The 21,835-nt window shown below is 31.9% G+C and overlaps 2 protein-coding genes and 1 non-coding gene across 5 annotated transcripts; 1 reads left to right on the forward strand and 2 right to left on the reverse strand.

Moving 5' to 3' along the window:
- Positions 1-58: 58 nt before the first annotated feature.
- Positions 59-11,254, reverse strand: crok (crooked). Of its 2 annotated transcripts, none has more exons than XM_074137516.1 (4): positions 10,930-11,254; positions 6,255-6,333; positions 6,002-6,163; positions 59-5,212 (listed from the first exon to the last, which is right to left on the reverse strand). In XM_074137516.1, exons 2-4 carry the CDS (start codon positions 6,307-6,309, stop codon positions 4,992-4,994), a joined length of 438 nt encoding a protein of 145 aa, XP_073993617.1. In that variant the 5' UTR covers positions 6,310-6,333; positions 10,930-11,254; the 3' UTR covers positions 59-4,991. The 2 variants fall into 2 exon arrangements, with proteins under 2 accessions (XP_073993617.1, XP_073993616.1); XM_074137515.1 differs by lacking the exon at positions 10,930-11,254 and adding an exon at positions 6,409-7,297.
- LOC141459023 (small nucleolar RNA U3) lies at positions 7,079-7,290 on the reverse strand. Its single transcript, XR_012461365.1, has one exon. It is a non-coding gene; the product is annotated as a small nucleolar RNA U3 (small nucleolar RNA).
- A 114-nt stretch (positions 11,255-11,368) lies between the features above and the next one.
- LOC141458919 (solute carrier family 22 member 3-like) lies at positions 11,369-21,374 on the forward strand. Of its 2 annotated transcripts, XM_074137502.1 has the most exons (11): positions 11,369-11,588; positions 12,285-12,560; positions 13,071-13,217; positions 14,051-14,154; positions 14,412-14,566; positions 15,111-15,279; positions 16,614-16,743; positions 17,800-17,995; positions 18,518-18,640; positions 19,239-19,420; positions 20,899-21,374. In XM_074137502.1, the coding sequence occupies exons 2-11, from the start codon at positions 12,294-12,296 to the stop codon at positions 21,181-21,183; spliced, it is 1,758 nt and encodes a 585-aa protein (XP_073993603.1). In that variant the 5' UTR covers positions 11,369-11,588; positions 12,285-12,293; the 3' UTR covers positions 21,184-21,374. The 2 variants fall into 2 exon arrangements, with proteins under 2 accessions (XP_073993603.1, XP_073993604.1); XM_074137503.1 differs by lacking the exon at positions 11,369-11,588 and having other exon boundaries at positions 12,317-12,560; positions 13,067-13,217.
- Positions 21,375-21,835: the final 461 nt, after the last annotated feature.

The following is a 21,835-nucleotide window of genomic DNA, read 5'->3' on the forward strand; positions in this document are numbered from 1 at the left end:
TAGTAATTATAGTCTAGTTGAAGAGGAACGTGCAGAAAAAATGTAAAAGAAAAAATAATAAGATTTCAAAACATTTATTTTTTGTTATACAATTAGAAATTAAAAAAAAAAAAATATTGTTTTTTAAAAAAAGGTCACTTTACATTATTTGTCACATTATATTGGGACGGTACAGTTGGTTATTAGAAATTCTATTTCTATTTTCATTACTTTTACACCTATAGTTATTTTAATAAAAAAAAAAAAATCGATAATCAATAGCTGACAAACAATTAATCAAAGGCTTAAAAGAAAAAATTCTTACTAATTCTTATTTAATCTTTCAATTTTAATAAAATTATATATATAAAAAAAAGAGTAATAATTAATGTTAATAACACATGAACTGAATGAAATTATTTTTGAAGTAATATTGAAGTTACAGATTAAAAGTAATTATCATTTTCAAATATCTATTCTAAACAGAATTATTTATGGCAGCAATATTTTATACTAAAAATATCAAATACGTCAATTTTATCTGAGATTCTACAAATTATAATTACAAATTAAAACAAAATGATTTTCTATAGTTTGCTTTTACTTTTAGAAAAAAAATTGTTAAGACTATACGCAAAAAATTCAAAAGCTGAACATACACAAAATAATATTGATATTATAATATTATTCGTATTTTTTTTTTGTAATGTGTGGTTAATAATCACTCTTAATTTCAAAAATAAAGGCATTTGATTTGATTTTGTTGATTACTATTAATTTATTATAAATATATTCTTTATTTTTTTGAGATCTTTAAATGAATATTGTTTCAATTTTTCTGTATTTTTTACAGATAGAATACCCTTCTTAGTCGATTTTTATATCGATAAAGATTTTACAGTTTTCTGAGTGTTTTGCGGAACGTAAAATGATTTTTTTTTGGAAAATTACCTGAAATTTTCGGGGAAAAAACATTTTTTTTAGGTAAAAAAAAAAAACACCTCTATACCATTACGTAGTTTGAGGGAAACTGAATTTTTTTAAAGAAAATTTTTGTCATTTGTAATGAATTTAATAATAATAATACTACAGCCAAACCGAACCAGCTGTTACATACACTGGGCCAAAAAAGTCTGTGAACACTAACCTAAATTTTATTACTTTTATTATTATCTTATTAGAAACTTCTTTTATTTTCAAATTAAATATACTATTCGATAGAGAGAAACCAGAATTTTTCATTTTATATTCAATCTTTTATTTTTGTTCAACAGGAATATCACAATTAAATGTTTAACAAAACAACACCCCAAACGAATGCAAAAAAAGTCTGTGAACACTTTGCAGAAATAAATCATTCTTACACATTGTACGTGAATTATAAATTTTAAAAACTTGTAGGACCTCCTATGTTCCTAATCACTTCCAACAAGCGAGCTTTCATCGATCCTAATAATTTTGTGGTCGTCAATGTTGGAATTTTATCCCACTCTTCTAAAATAGCGTTTTTTAGTTGTTCACGGTTTCTTATTCCTCGTTTATTTATTTCGCGGCTGATTTCATCCCACAAATGTTCTATTGGGTTAAGGTCTGGCAATTGTGGAGGGGTGTTTAGGCGCCAGAGTGTATTATTTAAAAGCCATTCCCGAGTTTTTAGTGCGGTATGTTTCGGGTCATTGTCTTGTTGAAAGACAAACGTTCCCTCCAACCCTAATTTTTTTGAATTTTCTTTTAAATTGCGTCTTAATATATCCACATACACATATTGGTCCATCATACCATTAATTAGATCTAACTTGCCCACTCCTTTAGCACTCATGCACCCCACACCAGAATGTTGCCTCCCCCATGCTTAAAAGTAGGCTTCATATTTTTCATTTTCATAGCTTCATTTCTTTTTCGCCACACTTTTTGTCGTCAATCAGACCCACATACATTGAATTTCGACTCATCTGAAAAGATTACGGTTTCCCAGAAACTAGAAAGCTTAGAAACATATTCTTTCGCGAAATCCAATCGGCGGTTACTATTTATTTTATTGATTAAAGGTTTTTTCCTCGGGACTCGACCGCAATAATCGTATTCATGTAATTTATTTCTAATTGTCTGTGGTGTTACGCTTACACATAACCACTTGATAATTCTTGACTGATTTTTTGAGCGCTTGTCCTGGGTTCTTCTCGAACAGACTTCAGAATTTGCAGTTTATGAAAGGAATTAAGTTTTGGTGGCCGTCCACTGCGTGGCCTACTAATCACATTTCCGTACTTTTTAATTATATTATGCACCGTTGAAGGGTTTTTTTTGAACTATCTTCCCTATTTCTCGAATACTTTTTCTTTCATTTCGCAACGTCACAATAAGTTCTCGAATTGGTCTGGGAACTTCCATATTAGTGGTTAAATATGTACTAATTAGATTATTTATTCACAAAACTGACTGTAGTGGTTTCTACAATACAATAGAGAACTTTGAAACTTTATTCAATCGTTTTTCTGTTTGTTATCTTAATGTTTTTACATATTTATACAGCTGTTCACAGACTTTTTTTGCATTCGTTTGGGGTGTTGTTTTGTTAAACATTTAATTGTGATATTCCTGCTGAACAAAAATAAAAGATTGAATATAAAATGAAAAACTCTGGTTTCTCTCTATCGAATAGTATATTTCATTTGAAAATAAAAGAAGTTTCTAATAAGATAATAATAAAAGTAATAAAATTTAGGTTAGTGTTCACAGACTTTTTTGGCCCAGTGTATGTATATCTGACTTAACAAATTTATTATTTATTTGTTAATTAATAATTATTTATTAATAACACCGCAAATTATTTTGAATTGGCACTTTATAAATGGAAAACTTAACCTTCCCCTTGATTTATATATTTATTTATAGTTTAAAAGTTTTTGGTCAAGTTTTAAAAACTGTATGAGCATTAATTTCTTTATAATTTTAGCGATACGGTATAATACTATACACACAAGATATTGATTGGATCGCAATCAATAGAGAAGTAATATTTAACTGCTTGAAGTTAAACGCAATGACCCTTTATTGGGCAAAGTTTTTTTAATAATTGATATCTTCAATAGCACATAAGCTGGGCTTATAAAAAAATTAAATAGCTTTTTCTAAACAAAGCAGGCCCCCCCCAATAAACAGTTCAGAATAAAGATCAAGTGTTTAATCACTTCTAAATAACTACTTTTTTTTTTTTATTGTTTTTAATCCTCCTTCAAGGGTAAGATGTGATCGTGCAGATTTAAGATTTTGAGATTCAATAAGGAGAACATTTTTTTTAGAAAGGACAAAACCACGGTTTCGAAAATGTTACCTTTCATTCAAAAAAAAAAAAATAAATAAAACAGAGAATAGCAGGGCGTTCACATTTCACAACTTTAAAAAACAAGACTTGCCATTTTACTAAATCGATTTTTGACTTTTTTTGGAGTGGGATTTATCTCAAAAACCTTTTCGACAATTTTCTTTAAATTTTAAAAACAACAGTATAAGAATAGTTCTAGAACTTGTTTAACATATTTTCTCTGAAAAACTTATTTAAGAAGCTTACTTACTGCATTTAATGTAAAGCGTCATCACTAAATAACATTAAAATTAACAAGTTAACATTAACATTAAAAAATAATAATAATAACAATAAACAATATAACTTCATCTTATGGAAAATTTAATGATTTTTATTTCTATTGGTGTAATCAAATTTCCTGTAGCTTTTACTAAAGAATTAAGGCCCATTTTTGTGTAGACAAAATAGTAGTGAAGCGTTACAACTAGTAGTAACTTTCTCGGAAAACTGTTGAGATTCGAACCATGGTTTATATGAAGTTTTTCTTTACTAATTTTGATAATTAGAATAGAATTTGCTCCTGAAATAGCGGTGTACATTTAAGCTGCACCCAATTTTCATACAAATTAGTTGTTAAGTCATTGCTTATTACTTACCTGCTTGTTAACTTGCTATTACTTGGTGGCAGGCACGAACAACTTTGAACTTAATCGGAATGAAGAATAATGATAAAAAAACAAAGAATCTGAAACCATCAGCACAATACAATTCTATGAAAATTAGTGACTCCTCAAATAGAAAAGCCTTCCAAGAATTCAAATCAGACTAACAGTATTTTGGGGAATAGGGAGAAGGAAGCCAAAGAGATTCAAAAAAAATCATTGAGCACCTAAATTTCTTTCAATACAAAAGAAAGTTGTTCCATTATTGGCCCGCATAACTAACCCCCTCAAAAAAACTTTGAATTTCATTCTATGGCCAAACAACGAAATAGGTTTTACTAAAATTAGGCTTATGTTGATCATTCCCATGGGATAGACCAAAGAAAACAAGCACTCATATGATAAATATCCACAAAAAAAGACGTGGAATTCGGAATTGAAGCGCGATTCTTTTCAGATATACCAAAAAAAAAAAAAACACCCTGACCAAAAACCAATCGGTCGGAGCCTGATCGCTGTGGACCAGCCGCATACTAGACTGGCAATCTCTTAAGCATCCTAGAAGCATGGAAAGCAAAACACCAGCGAGAGGATTTCCGTCAAGTAAGCAGCCGGATTGTTCTCTAAAACACTGCTAGAATCAAACAAACTTGATCAATCGTGGAATGTGATAAAGAAAACTTCTATCAAGTAATTAGCAATCTTTGATAATGAAGATCAAATGGGATGAGACAGCAACAAAGAAAAACCACAGAAAATAGATTCTCTTAGACTCTAAATAATTTTAGAAAACATTTAAACACTAATTAAGTCTTTGCTATATTTTTTTGTAGTTATATCGTTGTGCTTTTATTTTCTAAGCAAATAATTGCTTTAAAATATTACAGTTTTTTTTTTTTGTAGGATCTCATTGTGGTAGACCTAAGGCACTTTAATTGTACATAAATGTTGGCGCTTAAAGCACTAATAGTGAATATTAATTATTTAAAAAAAGCTTCCATCCAGTCTCTCACATATTTTATACACAAAAAATAAAAAAAAACTTATCTAAAATACCATAATAACATAAATAAACCTGTCACTAAACTAGAAATTCCAGTATATTTGGAAATGGCAGAATTGCATCCATCTTTGGAATTACACGTACAATACTCCATGAATATGTTGTAAGTGCCAGTTCTCATCAGGCAAAATCGTTCATCCCCTTCAATGCCTGGTTCACCTAGATAAGCACAACTGCGGAAATATCTCCATTCACCATTTACTAAAAATATAAGAAAAAAGGAAAATTAAAACTAACATAATTTCATTAATTTAACCATAAATAACCGGCAATCGCCTATTAAAAAAAGTATACATTACAACACAATGAAAGTTTAATTAAATGAAAACAAAAATCAACCAAAAATAATACAGATGTAGTCACTTACAAATAATTTACATACTATTAATTAAAATTTTAAAAAAACATTAAAAGGAATAATGCCATTTCAGTCAGAATAAGTATTCATTATTTTCACTTCTTTCTTACCAAGCTTTCGACCTAGGAAACAGCAACTTTTTAAAAATATCCCCTTGAAATTTAAATTTTTCCTTAAAAACAGTTTTATGATTATTGGTTAGGTTAGTTTCAGAGAAACAAACAATATCAAATGACTGAAATTCCACACATTTTATCTAAATTAAAAATATTATAACCATTTATATTTAAAAATGCAATAGTACGAAAATTTTAGAAAAATAATCAATATTAATAAGGTTTAATTAATTTCTTAACCCTTTCTTGAGTTTTAATCAAGAGATTAATTGCTGTTTAGAACTTCTAGCAATTTTTTCCTTGTTTTTTTTTTAACACTTTCTGCAATTTATTTTGATTCGCAAATTATATGCGTTTGTTTCCAATTATGTTGGCCATTATTTTTTGTTTTAAACAGCACTATATGCAAAGCAATAAACTGTTTGGTTTTTTTCAAACTGTTCCAAAAATAGTCTATTTCCAATTTGCAAAGTTTAAATTTATTAAAAAATTGAAGTATTTTTTTTGTTTGATTACCTTTTTGTCTAATCTTTCTGCACATTGTTGGCCTAACTCCAGGCAAATGAGGTAGATCAGGTTCTTGTTTACAATCAGTTATTGGTACAGTTGAATTATCAAATGGATCGGCACATTTTGGATCTGCGTCAGATCTGCATACCCAACATTTAATGGATAATGCTAGTAAAACACACACACAAAAAATGAAGTATAAATTATTTTTCTTTAAAAAAAGTATCAAGGAACAATAAACACTATTTTTTTCACATACCTTCCTGACACAATGAGAGTATAAATATAATCTTTAATAAATCCCAATTAGACATTTTCAACTTTTTATTTTAATTATGCTAGAAAAAAAAAAACAATTCTATCAATATTTACAACTAACAAAAACGTTCAACTAGCAGATAACAATGTTCTACCTTCAGCACAGTTATTCCACTACACCAAACACCACTATACATGCCCTGGCGAGTGGTAACTAAAATAACGAAGTCTGCGTCTACCTTCCAATAGTAGGAACCAAAACTGACCACGCCCCAATTCCCTTTATTTACATTTCTATAAGCGAACTATCATGAAAATTAACCATGTTTACCAAATAATAATAATTTAATATAATTAAACTTTGGCATGGACATTTACACGACTCTTTCTTGCAATGCTCATGACAGTAGTGGTATAGTAAAAACACGAAATAAAGGCTAAATTCCCTTTAAACTGAAGTGGTTTTAATCGAATTTCCCAGTGACATTTCAATAAAAGTTAAAAAATCTACGTCTGGCTACTGAGGGTACAAAATTTTTAACCAACATTGAGACCATGACCATACCACTCAATATAGTTTCTGCCCACAAAAACACAGTAAATCCAAAAAAAAAACGTAATAGTTTCTCACTAACACACTTTAGTAATACATGAGATTGGACTAACAAGTTGGATATACAGAATTTCACGTATTCACTAAGTATTTACGGCTGAGCTACCAGGCTTGTCATTCTATGTCCAGACACACTGGAACTTCACATTTACAAATAATGGACCAAAAATCCTCGAACTACTAATAATTTCTTTAGTTTAAATTTAAAAAAAACCACTCAGAAAGTGCCCTTCCCACGAACTCCCGCAAACGAAAGTTCCAGCGATCATCGACAATCGAATAACTCTACAAGAGAACTATTCGATCTTTCTCACGCTCAAGGAAAAACACTATGAATCCTCATCATGGTTTATTTTTCGCAAAATTTTACATTATTTGCAATCGACCACTTACTGCAGAAATGATCCTGTAGAAGTAAGGTCTTAACTGGCTGTATCGAGACATTCACAGTTAACCAGACAACTGTTGTGTAACCCAACGAGAAGCAACAATTTATAAGCAAAGTATTATTTACTTACAAGCAAATATTGACCAACCTTGAAAATAGGTAATGCTTTAAACATAAAATACTAAAAGAGAAAAATGTTCATACCGAATCTGAACCTGATTTATTTATTTATTAGAAAATTAATTGAAAAAGTTCTTAAATTAGTGCCTAGCGATTTCTACTGGTGCACAGAAGAACTACTGGGTGGTTGAAAATGAGCTCTCATGGAGAGTTCTACCTGACGATGAATTTAGTCGAATCGCCAAGTTAACCCAATATTGCTCAATATTTGTATTTATGAAGAAGTAATATTGATCATAAAACCAAAAATTCACACAATCGCACTGATTAAACATATAAAATATTAAATATAAACAAGTTAAACATTTGTTACTATCATGATTTTTTGACATTAAATCAAATCAATAACTTTTTAAAATTTCATAAAATGTGAAGAATTTTTCTGATCATTAGTCTAATACAATTTTACCATAACAAAAGTACACACAAGTATTTTTAAATACAAAAATTTCTATAAATTCGTTCAATTTCTATTAATAAGGACTCCAACCAGAAACCAAAGTTTTAAGTACACACAGAGGACAAAGGCTACAACACAAATAATTTAAGAGCAATAAAAAAGTAATTTAAGAGAAATGCATGTTTACAAAAAAATCAGGTTGTTCCTAAAATAAATCCTAAACTTATCACTTAAGTAAATAATATAATGTCTAAGGAATGCAAGAGCTCGTCAAAATTAACAGAATCATTAAATGTCGAGAGATACTTTGTAAAATAGAAGAGTTTATGGAAAAATTAAACATTGTGGAATCAAGTAACGTTTAGTTATGTATAAATTCTCTTGGTTTATACAAAAAGGAAAATTACAATCAAATTAAATCTGAAATCATTAAAATTTGTTAATTCAGTAAAGTACTTTAAACGGTTCCATTCAATTTCTTATATTCCTTAAAAAGCCTAAAATCAATTGTTTTTTCTTAATTAATAATATTGTTGTTATTAATAATATTTTTTATTTACATAACAATAAATGTATATTCTATATATTCTAATATACGTTCATATGTTTTACATTACATTATATTATGGATTATAAATATTTCATTGAAAATGGGTGATTGCTCGTATTGTAAATAAATAATTTTTTAAATTTTTAGCACAATGTAACCCACTTGCGATTTGACATCGTCAGAACTAATCTCACTTTCTTGCAATAACCCTCTAATTTTATGTAGACATAAATCTCCTAACTTAGCTTCAGCTATCATCACAATCCTAAACGCCATTTTCGAGAAAATCTTAAAAAAGAGAAAAAGCCATTCTTTAAATTGGTAAAAATAGTTTGTAAGATTTTTTTTAATCGAACACGTAATTTTAGCTACACAATCCACATCCCTTTGTAATATGATATAAAACATTTAGATAGAAACCTAGTTATTTCGAATCCCCTTATTTCGAATACTTCTGGAAAAGTTAACAAATAAAAGTAACAGTGCTAAGTATTTATTTATTTACAAAACGGGCGATCATCCAGTTACAAAGAAATATAATTTAAAATAACATTTAATAATAACTCAACATTTATACATATATACATCGTAGAATGGAAATAAAAATGAAATAGAAATAATATATACACATACTTTACTTAATAGATAAAAAATACTTCAAAATATGTACTATAAAATATACTTTAAAAATAGAGAAACTTTACTTAATTAATAAATCTTAATAATATCACAAATAACCGGTAAGTTTTCCCTAGTACCAATCTCCGCAAAATCAGCTATTTAACAAACGTTTCAACTCGATCATGTTGGTGTTGAATAAATCAAATACGAGGGTCGTTTGAAAAGTCCGTGCAAAGTCAGAGAGATAGCACTACTGGCGCGTATCGAGGTTATGTTTAGTTATAGTTAGTAGCATCTCTTGGAAGAACACACACCAAGTTACAGCCAGATCGGTCTATTTCTTTGTGTTTGGCATTCGTTTGAATCGAGGAAATCGAGTGATTTTCAAAAAATGGACGAAAAAGAATTTCGTGTGTTGATTAAACACTACTTTATGAAAGGCAAAACGCCTCAGGAGACTAAAGAGATGCTTGATAAACATTATGGTGACTCTGCACCTTCGATTAGAACAGTTTATAAGTGGTTTCAAAATTTTCGGAGTGGCCATATGGGCACAAGTGACGCTGAACGTTCTGGACGCCCTGTTGAGGTTACTACTCCAGAAATCATTGATAAAATCCATGATATGGTGATGGATGACAGAAGAGTGAAGGTGCGTGAAATTGCTAGTGCTGTGGGCATCTCGAATGAACGGGTACATAATATTTTGCATCAACATTTGGAAATGACAAAGCTATCCGCAAGATGGGTGCCGCGATTGCTCACGCTTGACCAAAAACGAAATCGTGTGAAGTGTTGCAAGGACGGTTTGCAGCTGTTTCAGAAGAATCCGCAGGACTTTAAGCGTCGTTTCGTCACTGTGGATGAAACATGGATACATCACTACACTCCTGAGACCAAAGAACAATCTAAACAATGGGTTACCAAGGGGGAATCTGCGCCAAAAAAGGCGAAGACCGTTCCTTCGGCCGGAAAGATTATGGCGACTGTCTTTTGGGATTCGCAAGGAATAATCCTCATCGACTATCAGGAAAAGGGTAAAACTATTACAGCTGCATATTATTCATCGTTATTGGACCGTTTGAAAACCGAGCTGCAAGAAAAACGCCCACGATTGGCCCACAAAAAAGTCCTTTTCCATCACGACAACGCACCAGCTCACCCCTCAGCAGTTGTGGTCGCAAAATTAATGGAAATAGGGTTCCAACTCGTTTCACAACCCCCCTATTCTCCAGACTTGGCTCCCTCGGACTACTATTTGTTTCCCAATATGAAGAAATGGCTGGCGGGAAAAAGATTTTATTCAAACGAGGAGGTGATTGCAGAAACGAATGGCTATTTTTCAGTCTTGGACAAATCCTATTATTCGGAAGGGATCAACAAACTGGAGCAGCGTTGGACGAAGTGTATAAGCCTAAAAGGAGACTATGTTGAAAAATAAAAAAGGTTTTCCCCAAAAAATTAAGTAGTTTTTATTTTTGCACGGACTTTTCAAACGACCCTCGTATATCAGCGGGTAGATGATTAACTTGATCCGCAACTCTTGGAAAATAACTGAACATACGATAATTAGTACCATGGCACACTTGTCTTTTTCTAGTACTGTTAGTTGGCACATGAAAATTCAACAATGACAACAGTTCAGGACAGTTAATATTATTATTTAGAATTTTGAAAATAAAAATTAAGTTCGTGGCTAGTCTTAGAAACTGTAAAGTACTTAAACCAGTAAATTCCATTATGTCTTCGTACGGTACTTCCGTCATGGCTTTTGTCTCTCGATTGTAACCAGAGCAATCTTAGGAATCTCCTTATATGTATAACTAGCACATTAAGTTTAAAGAAAATCGTAAGAAAAAGCAGTTTGCAAGAAAATCTTGAGGGGAAAAAAAATGAAAAAGCGATAAAGTAAAATGGTACTTACTAGTAAAAAGGTTGATTCGATATTATAGCGTCGATATTCACACACAATCTTCGATTTCAACGAGGCTTAAAATGGATATATCTGATAAAAATTCAACATCGAAAATATTATTACAATCTGAAAGTCTGATTACAATATTCTTTAAAAGCAGAAAATCAAAATCAGTTTTTAAAATGTGGAAATGTGTGTAGCCTTTCCTAAATATTTATCAATCCTAGCCAATTGAAAAAAATAACATGTCTTCTGCAATATTTTTTTTTTTTTTTTTTTTGGAGATATTAAGTTCACACAATTCACAAAGATATACTCTTATGCTTTAACAAGAATAAGAGAAAATACTCTTCACTGCCTTCTTCAAACTGTAATGCAATGTGATAATAATAATGGAAATACTGTAAGCAAAAATTTACATGTTGCTCTTTTCATAACGCTAAAAACATGTGTCTTACAGTTCATTAACATGTGTACAAAATTATAATTAACAAAAATGGTGCGCCTTGTCGAGCACTGTCGCTATAATTGTAGCTCCATAGAAGGAGCTTTTATAAACTTAGTACTTATATGTTTAGATGAGCAAATGGAAATCATAGGTGCTAAAATTGAGTAATATAATATACAATCCCAGAAGTATATTAAAGAAGACAGGTGCGAGTAATTTGGTAAGTCCTATTCTCTTATCAATCATCATTCCTACCGACTTTTTCTTACTTCATCTATAACAATAACTTTATTGTTTTTTAAGAGTAATTTATCTCAACACGTAGGACAAATTAATTTGAAGAAAAAAACTTGCCAATAATGGCGTTTAAAATAAAATGTTCTTGTTCTTCTTTTTTGTTTCAACGTCCCATAAACGAAGTATCATTCGATTAAAAATGTTTACACCTGTGTAAACCCCTCAAAAAATTATTATTACAGTCAGTATTTCCATAGATATTAGCCTAATTCTTGATGATTAAAATGACACTTATATTACAGGACATTGATGTAAATGGAGTATGGAATTCTTTTATGATTAAATTATTAAATGATGGGCTGTCCCACCTATTTAGGAGTCTCCACTCACCGAAACTGTCTGTGAACAGAAAATTCTTCGAGTTCTAGTAATTGGCTAAACCGCCGCCAATCAAAGAATAGATTTAGGTGGGGATATGGGGGAGAGATGTCGTTATGTTACTTTAAACAGAATCATTTCAAGTACCTGTAGTAGTACTTTTCAAGTTAATTATGTTAACAGCAAATTTCTAAGTGATGGTAAATTTAAAGTTCATGTATGTAAATTATGGTAGGAAAGAGTCGAGATTTAGGAAAAAACTACATTTTTAAGTAAATGAGATCTTCTTTATTTTACTAAGGATTCACCAATGACAGAAAGCTTTGGAGATAAGCCCCATTGGGTACCTCAACCAACTCATGAAGACCCCATCCTGGAGACAATGGGCGATGTTGGCGTTTGGCAAATATCCATTGTGGTAGTAATGACCTTGTTCAACATGCCGGCAACTTTACAACTGATTGCTCCAGAGGTAGAAGCAATGGATGGCGGTTTCTGGTGTAGGAGGCCACCCACCCTACACAATATCAGCATTGCTGAATGGATCAAACTGTCAGGAACGACAAGGCCAGCCGAGGTAAGCCGAATAATGCGAAACTCCTGTAAGTGCCGTATTGTGAATCAGGATTTGGGTTTTGATCACTAAATATATCCGATTTCCATATTAAATTCGGATGCGTATTTGAAGTTGCCGTTGCTGTTTAGGATGTCGCCTTTTTCATTTTGAAAGCAAAAGTCAATTGGTTTAATGTCACGAGAATTTTGGGAATTCTTTAGTCAACATTTTTAAAATACATACCTAATGGTGAAATATGTTCTCATAAATTCATGATCATAAGTATCCTAAGTTTTTTGAGCAAAATCCACTTTTGGAGAACAAAGTAAGTAGTCCCACACTCTTATCGTTCCAAGCTATCTGCAGGTACTGAAGTATTTGTTCTTAAAATACTTTGTTCTCGTTGATATTTTGTTCTTAAAACATATTAATTTGTTGTATGAGCCAAGTGATTTCTCTGCTACTTTTTCATTCTGGTGTTTTTATTTATTTTTTACTGTATTAAGAGAAACATATTTATTTATGAGCAAGTTGGGCGGATTGGAGTATAACCCCTGCAATATAAAGAAGCTTAATTTTTCCCTCTCTTATGAAGAAATGATGAAGTCTCGATCGGCAGATGAAATTACTTGCACGGGATGGGAATATTCGCAGGAATGGTGGACGATAATCGCCCAGGTAAGAAGCATCTTTTTATTCTGTCTTTATTTATCTTATTTTATTTCTAATCTTCACAATTTTTTCGTTAGCTTTTACTAGTCTACGTACGGACGACATTAATACATTATTGATACGAATAAATTTATTTATATTATGAATTAATATTAATTTTATAACGTAACTTTGTTTTCGAACACTTGGATATTAACAGTGTTTTTTTTTTTGATTAGCCAGGGTTTGCGTGGAAGCATTGTCGACGTTACGAATGTTATTGTTATCAGCTGGGCTATAAATGAGAATCTTTTAAACTAATTAAAAGCTAATCCTTCAATGAATTTAGTTCATTCTTGCTTTTAAAACATTCTGCATCTCATAAAATAATTCTCCTTTTTTTCGTTAACAAACATCAATCTGATATTAACTTTCTCTTAACTCAATAAACGCAGCTGCAGGTTTTCCCTTTCCTTTTTTCCCTGCATTCTTATCCCGCTCATCTTAACCTTTACCAGTTAGCACTGTTATGAAGGTTATAACGTTTCGTACATTATACTTCATTTATTTTTTGTATATATTTTTATTGAAATAATGATTTATTCTATTCTCAATAAACGCAATTATTTCGTTGTAAGTAGATTATATTTTTGTTTTTTTTTTATTTATAACGTTTTCCTGAGACATTTTTATGGGTTCTTAAGACTTCCGTACCTTTTTTTGTACCGTAAAAATAAACATGAAACATTCCAGTTCTTTTGAAAAATTTGCGTTCAACAATGAGAAAAATGAGTGTAGCGAAAATTTGTAATTAATAATTATTGAAATTAAAATTACACCACTTATTTTGTATATTCAAGTTCAATCTGGCCTGCTCCAAACTACCGATCAACACCTTGGCTGAAAGTGTTTTCTCTGCGGGCGCAGCTTGCAGTTGCCTTATCGTTGGAATAGCCGCTGACAGGTAACTTTTTTATCTGCTGACTTCAGAACTTTCTTTAAAGAAGATATTTAACTAAGTTTATATGTGAGGAGATCAAGAAGGTGTCAATAGCGGGGACGTCAGACACACAAACTATTAGTAATGTCAATGTGCACGCAACATCATACTAGATCTTTTCACTCAGTGGTATAGGTGTAATCTTGTAATTTATTGGAGTAGATACCTACAATGCTATGATCTCCTGAAATAATTTTTTAAGATGTTATCATGAATCCCAGGCACGGCCGGCGATCAGTACTACTGGTGGCCCAGTTCGTACAGATGGTGACTGGCATCATCACCGGCTTGAGCTCTTCATACACTGGTTATCTTGTCTCTACCGGTATCCAGGGTTTTGTGTGTAACGCTTTGATGACCTGCACCTCAGTTTTATGTAACTATATTAATGTATATACTAAATGAATTTTATAGTTAGCGAATAAATCATTTAAGTTGATTAATTAATTAATTAATTAATGCTGATGTTTGAAATGAAGATGTTAAAATTCTGGATTTACTTGTAATAATAGGTTGGAAAAAATGTGCTATTTATATACCAACATATGTGAAAAATGTAAAAGTATTATGTGAATTTTTTTTTAAGTGAGTTAGGTCATTTTAGTAGAATGAATTGAACTACTAAACTGCCTTCGAAATACTACAGAACATGGTTACATAAATTATAAATTTATAGACGTAAAGAAAACAAAACACCACTTTTTTAAACTTAGGGGACTTTAAATTAATATTTCCTAAGAAAACTTGATAATCTGATTCTATACCTTCTTTAGTAAAATATGGGAAAGTTAATAAAATAAATAAAGCCTCGAGTATTGCCGTTAAAACAATTAATTTACAGTAACTTTTTTAGTAAAATTTGAAAACCGAACCATTTTTGATGAGCTACTTTGCAGTGTGCTTGACTTATTTTGATGCAGGTGTAGAAGTGACTGGCGGTCGATGGAAGTCCACGATGAGCGTATTCTACATGTACTCATACGGATTGGGCTATTTCACGCTGGCTGGACTTGCATATTTTTTCAGAAGATGGAACCATCTTCACATAGTCATTTCGCTGCTCAGCTTGTTGCTTTTCTCCTTTTGGTGGTGAGTTTCTTTACTTTTCCCTCTCGCTTTCTTAATTTACCTATAACAAATAAAATGAGGGAAGGGATTAGCTATGCGGTTAGCGTATTGGATTCCCACGCGGAGGTCCCGGGTTCGAATCCAGCTGCTGACTCTTAGATTTTCTCTTCCTAGGAGCTTCTTACAGCTCACTGTCCGGTGATGGACAGTGTTGTCTGTAACGAGAGAACACTGTCCGGAGGCCGACAGTGCACTGAAAAAAGCTCCGGGCGCCATTAACCTTAGATGTTGACGCGCCTTAAACCATTAAAAAAAACAAAAACAAATGAAAATCGACTCATCCAAAGCTTGAAACTATAACAATGTTAAATTTGATTTTATGAGGTTAAATTGTGATTATTCGTGGTTTATATTTCCACTGTTATCCTTCTTCGGGTCCGCCCACTTCTAGAATTTTTCTGATTTTCCCGGATGTTCCCCACTCTTCCAGCGTAGGGCTCTTATCCTTTCCTTTCCTTTTAGATCCGTAGTTGATTGGATATGTTTTTTTTTTTTTTCATTTTTAATTGATAAACAGTCTTGCAATCAAGTAACAGAAGATATTGGTGAAGGAAGTGGTATGACATCTGATTATTTGATAATCTGGAGTTCGATAATCTTCTGACTTACCAGTCAAGATGAAAGCGTCAAATCACCTTAATTACCATTAAGTACCTTAATGTTTCATCTTGGAATAGCTTGAAATAAGAAACGTTCTTGCTAGATTATTGTTCGATTTGGCAATAGAACGGCAGTCTGGGACTCTGGAGACGACAGTACAGACAGGGCTGATATGTCGGTACAAATATTAGCCTACGGCCAGTTATTTATTAGCGTTGCCTAGAAAGAATGGTCAGAGGTGTAAATAAAAAATTTAGATAGAGAACAACAGTGCCTAATAGCATTGATAAGTTACGTGAAAAACGAAACAGTTATCGAAAAGAACAAAAGTTGCATTCTACGAAACTTAATTCGACTGATCCCTGTATTGCGGCACCGAAATATTGTTTCAACAAAAACCAATGTTCTTAACTATTTAATTTCTATATCAAATAGTAATCTAAAAAACTTGAGGATTTTTATGAACAGGTTTTTATAATCCAGCGCCAAGTGTTTTTTAGATTAGTCATCCACTTAAAAATAGCCTCTTCTTAAATACCAATCGAAGTGAATTTATTTGACATCTCATAACGCGCTGTTTTTGCTATTTTTTTACTCTATCCCTTCTGAATATCTCTTGTAAGCGTAATGCAGATATTTACTATATAAAGTTATTTAATAAAATGAATTTCATTTGTTGCATTGTTTGGTTTAAGGTTCTTGCCAGAATCTCCTCGATGGCTATTAACAAGAAACCAGTTAGATGGCGTGATGGGCGTTCTAGAGGCGGCCGCCTCCATCAACAGCAAACCTCTGCCTTCAGATGTAGTAGTCCGTATAAAAAAAGTATGAAAGGAATCCATATTCAATTACTAAATGATGTATTACTTCAAAAGCTATCGATATTTTAGCCAGTGGCGACTGTTACTTCAGTTGCATTGTTGCAACATAACCCTCCTATTATTAATAAAATGTCATACATTATTAAGCACACTAAATGTAACAAAGGGTTTCAGATTAGTTCATTACTATTTCCTGCATTAAGATGAACATTTTGGCCAATAGTATACAATCAGGAAACCCTAATAGAATCAAAACAAGGATAGTTTTTTTAGTTTTAGATATAAATATGTTATCAAATACAGATAAATACGGATCGTTTTCTTAATGGTATTTATATTTTTTTTATCCAGAGAATCTGCAAAATGGTAATGTCTAATAAAAACTAGATATCAAAATTTGACACGATTGCAATGCTTGGTCTTCTTCAAGTACAAGATAAGATATCTTGGAAACCCATCTTCTTCATTACACCAAATTTCAACAAAAATCGAACTAAGATTTAAAGAGTTATTTAACCATAATAATTTTAGAAAAAGCCACAAACATTTGAGAGGCTTACTCCACTTCTAAAATATGTTCAGTTTCTAATCCCCGCCCTCAAAATAGGCTATGTTGCATAGCATTCTTTCAGAACTATTTGTTGCTTATCTATTTCTTGCAACAGCAACTTCAATTGCTATGAGAGAAACTGACTAGAGATTTTACAAGAGCATGTTTATGCTTTGAATATATGTAGAAAATAAGTGTGTTAATGAAATATTTTCTACAGCTCTAAGTAAAGTAAAGTAATTACCTATTTTTTCAGGCGGACTTTACGTCTAACTACCAAATTTGATGTCGTGAACGGAGGCGACTAGCAAACCTACTTTACTGTACATTTCTTTTATTAACCATTAAATAAAATACAAGGCCTAAGATCGGGAATCGAACCCATTAACCAACAATACATCTTAGCATTGCAGGTCTCGCCTCTAACCGCTCGGCTACCGTGGCGCTTAAGTAATGAGCTTTTAATTGCTGGAAAAACTTAGTACTGAGGTTATTTGTTGTTTGTTGCAGATGGAAGTGCTTTACTTCAGCGGTCAACGCAATAAGGTGGAGGTGGAAATGCTCTTCAAAACACCCATCATGAAACACTTAACAGTCATCACACCTTTCATATTTTTCTTTATATTTATTTCTTACTACGGTCTTACTCTGAGGAAGGTCACCTTGTTCTCCATCACAGATATTATGCACGTGCTCATGATCAAAGGTATCCATTCATTACCTGTAAATTTTTTTGTTTTTCTTAAGCCAAACGTTAGAGGTTGAATACTAAAACAGCTTCTAAAATTGAATTGAAATATCGTTCTTTGGTTGCAAACACATAAATGGACAGCTTTTATTTGAATTTAAGGAGTAGGGATGAGTAGATTCCCTCTAAAGTGACCCCCTTTCATCTAATTAACTATTCTATCTCTTGCTTACTAATTATGATGGTTTTAATTTTAATTAAAATTCAAAATTTACAGCAAACTCTTCAATCTGAAGTTTATATTTACTCAGAAATTGTTCACCATTCTCGGCAAAATTCACATCATGTATACAAACACATGTAAGATGTACTGTGGAGCAGGTTCCTTATTACGTTTCAGTTTTACAGACTTTATAATTTTGGTCACAAGTAAAGATTCAAACAAAATTGTGCTTTCAAACCTTGAGAGTAATGACGTGTGACATCATTCTTTTTTTATTGATACACATTACAAGTTTTATAATAAAATTGTTTTTTAAGGTGGGTTGGAAATGATTGCCACCTCTGTTGCACTAATCTTGACTTACTGCCCTGGAATCATGTTCCTGGTTGTGTCCACTCTAGTTGAAGGAATCCTCTGTCTAGCTTCCACACTATGGCCAAGTAAGTAATTTGCATTTATTAATAATCACATGATTAAAATGGGATTATATTATATAGATGCTGCATTTCGCTTTATACCTTGTATTCCCCGGCATCCCAACTTAATCCTTATGCTGTTGCGGCTCGTGCGACATTTTGTGCATTGTGCTCGTGTTGATAATCTTTCATCTGAATACAGATCTCTTTAAAGCTTCTAGGGCGGACTGACTGTTGAGAAAACATGGCGATCCTCCAGCCTGTAGTCATCCAGATATTGAGCATAAATGATGAAAATTTCAGTCTGAATAACTGACGGACGATGCCGACGGCCAATATCCTTCATGTCATTAGGCTTACCTCAAGATCTCAGCCTCAGCAGAAATATGCAGGCTCCATAAACATCTCCTAAGACTACGATTTTATTACGTTAATAAATCTTAATTATATTATCACGATTAATAAATTATATAAAATGTTAGTTATAATTAATTATACTTTATAGTTTTAAAAGATATTATATCTTTAAAACTGTTCAGGCACAGAGCAATCCCATTTCTTGAGAAGTCCCATGATTTGAATGCAACAAATAAAATAAATAGGTTCTTTTCTAACGTTTCAGGTAGAAGTCCTGCATCGATGGTGTTGATTTTGGCCAGCAGGTTCTTTGCTTCCGTCACAAACACGTCAATAGCGATGACAGTGGCCTCTTTCTACCCTACTTCAATTCGCATGACTGGCCTAGGATGGGGTTACACCTGCGTAGGCTTAGCTTTATTTGTCGCCACAAATGTCGTTAATTTAGTAAGTAAATATGAAACATACAAGTAATTAATGTTTATTTCGTGGGAGATATATGCGTATATACGCGTGGAGGAGGGGGCATGGTTTCAAATAATAATGACTGCACTGAATAAGGGGCCTAAGTTATTTGTTGTTGAACAAAAGATTGTAGCTTAAAAATATTAATGTAAAATTTAGATAAAAGGTAATAATGTACGAGGGTTATTCGAAAAGTAAGATTACAAGATATTTTTTTTTAAAAAAAAAAAGAAAATATTTAACAGAAACTTACATGAACTATGGTATACATTACTTTTTCCACACAATCGCGATTTACTTCAATACATTTCGACAATCGTAGGACGAGTATTTTTTTTATTTCTTTCTCAAAAAAAAGTATTGCACAGGGATTAGTAATTGCTCGCAAAATATTAGGCTTTCATTTTTTGTATTATTAACTATATACAAGGTGAACCAATAAGTATTGTCCATAGGCCTACTGTGTGTAGTACATCTAAGGTGGAGTTCAATGACGTATTGGCCAACTTCATATTTTGCACTGTTCTTGAGTGACGTCACTTAATTTTTATTTTTCTAAAAACAATACTTTTTTTCCAATAAAAATGTTATTACTCAGAAAGTTTTAGTCCGAATTCGATTCTGATGACATGACACGGTTAGAAAGACAGATAAATTTCCTAAAAATTGACACCATTTTGAAGCATAAATTATTCTCCAAACAGCCTCAATCTTCCTCCTGGATACAGGAAAAATAAAATTAATCGAAATTTTTAAGAAAACTCATTAGCCCCTTACGTGATCATTATCAGACCTAGGTGCTGGCCCTTTTTTATAAAAGTTTCCTTGCCTAATGGGCTTTCAAACGGTATATCATTTTCCAGGATTCCTCTTATTTTATTGCAAAACAAACGTAATTTCTCATACGAAGATAAAAGAAATCCTGGAAAATGATATACCGTTTTAAAGCCCATTAAACAAGGAAACTTTTATAAAAAAGGGCCAGCACCTAGGTGTGATAATGATCACGTAAGGTCCTAATGAGTTTTCTTCAAAAATTTCGATTAGTTTTATTTTTCCAGTTTCGGGAGGAAGATTGAGGCTGATTGGAGAATAATTTATACTTCAAAATGGTGTCAATTTTCAGGAAATTTATCTGCCTTTCTAACCGTGTCATCCAGAATCGAACTCAGAATTAAAACTTTCTGATCAATAACATTTTTATTGCAAAAAAAAGTAATGATTTTTTTAAAAAAATTAAAAGTGACGTCACTCAAAAACAGTGGAAAATATGAAGTTGGCCAATACGTCATTGGTAAACACAGTAGGCCTATGGACAATACTTACTGGTTCACCCTGTATATTCATAGATTTAAAAATTGAATTTATGAATGTTTTAAAATTCTAGCCTTACATTTGCCATTTCAATACTTGAAATTGCTAATACAATTAATGTAGGTACATAATTTCCTATTTTTTAGGGAAGAATATCAGAGAATTTGCCGCAGGTACTGTTTGGCACGTCAGCTTGTTTGGGCTCCGTTTTACTGCTGTTACTACCAAAACAACTAGAAGAATCATGCGATTTAATCAGTCAGTTGGAAAATACAGAAATTAAACGTGATGACATCGATATAAGCGAAATGCTGAGACATGTAACTACTAAGAGAACTTTAATTCGTGCAGAATCTACAAGAATTTCTTCAGATAGAAAATCTTTAAAAACAACTACATCAAAATCTAAAGTGCCTTTTCTTAGATTTTAGAAAGGTTGTACTTAAGTAGAGATGAACGAAATTATCCTGATGAATTGCCCCTCAATACTACTAAGTTTATAAATAACGCCATATTAATAGCAGCATTATTTTTTGCTTGTTATGCGCCTTTAATTGAAATCAAGCCAAATCAAGATGATGGAGCTAAACCGATAATAAATAAATGTGTTTTCATTGTTAAAGTAGTTTGAATTATTTAAAAAAACAAAAAAAACGACTTTTTTTACTTACTATTTTCAAGTTCTAACTTATATAAGTTTACAAATCCTGAATTTGTGACATTTATTAAAAAACATATAAAAATTAAACTGTTCCTACTTGTTCTAATAGTTTCTATACATTGGATGAGACAAAAGTCATTCTTCAACCCATTCTTCCTTAGAACTGGTCCTAAATCAAATTTTGGCAGAACTTTTTTTATATATGTAAATATTACAGAATATAAGTGCTATTTCGGCCTTTATAGGCACATGAGAAGTAAGTTGTTGGACAGGGCAACCAAGCTAAGAATTTATAAAACTCTTATTCGCCCTGTACCTGGTATTTGCCTCCGAAACCTGGATACAATCACGAAAGCTGATGAACAACGCCTTTTAATATTCGAAAGGAAAAATACTGCCGTAAGATCTTCGGCCCACAATAC

The sequence above is a fragment of the Rhodnius prolixus genome, unplaced genomic scaffold, assembly GCF_049639745.1.
Source record: "Rhodnius prolixus isolate KJV_2025 unplaced genomic scaffold, Rpr scaffold_5, whole genome shotgun sequence".
Taxonomy (NCBI): domain Eukaryota; kingdom Metazoa; phylum Arthropoda; class Insecta; order Hemiptera; family Reduviidae; genus Rhodnius; species Rhodnius prolixus.

Excerpts from the sequence above, each read along its gene's own strand:
- LOC141458919 (XM_074137502.1), top strand. The coding sequence starts at position 12,294 with ATGACAGAAAGCTTTGGAGATAAGCCCCATTGGGTACCTCAACCAACT. Across the intron at positions 12,561-13,070 it reads GAACGACAAGGCCAGCCGAG|TTGGGCGGATTGGAGTATAA; the intron begins GTAAGCCGAATA and ends TTTATGAGCAAG. Across the intron at positions 14,567-15,110 it reads GACCTGCACCTCAGTTTTAT|GTGTAGAAGTGACTGGCGGT; the intron begins GTAACTATATTA and ends ATTTTGATGCAG.
- crok (XM_074137516.1), bottom strand. The coding sequence starts at position 6,309 with ATGTCTAATTGGGATTTATTAAAGATTATATTTATACTCTCATTGTGT. Across the intron at positions 6,164-6,254 it reads ACTCTCATTGTGTCAGGAAG|CATTATCCATTAAATGTTGG; the intron begins GTATGTGAAAAA and ends GTGTTTTACTAG. Across the intron at positions 5,213-6,001 it reads CAGAAAGATTAGACAAAAAG|TAAATGGTGAATGGAGATAT; the intron begins GTAATCAAACAA and ends TTATATTTTTAG.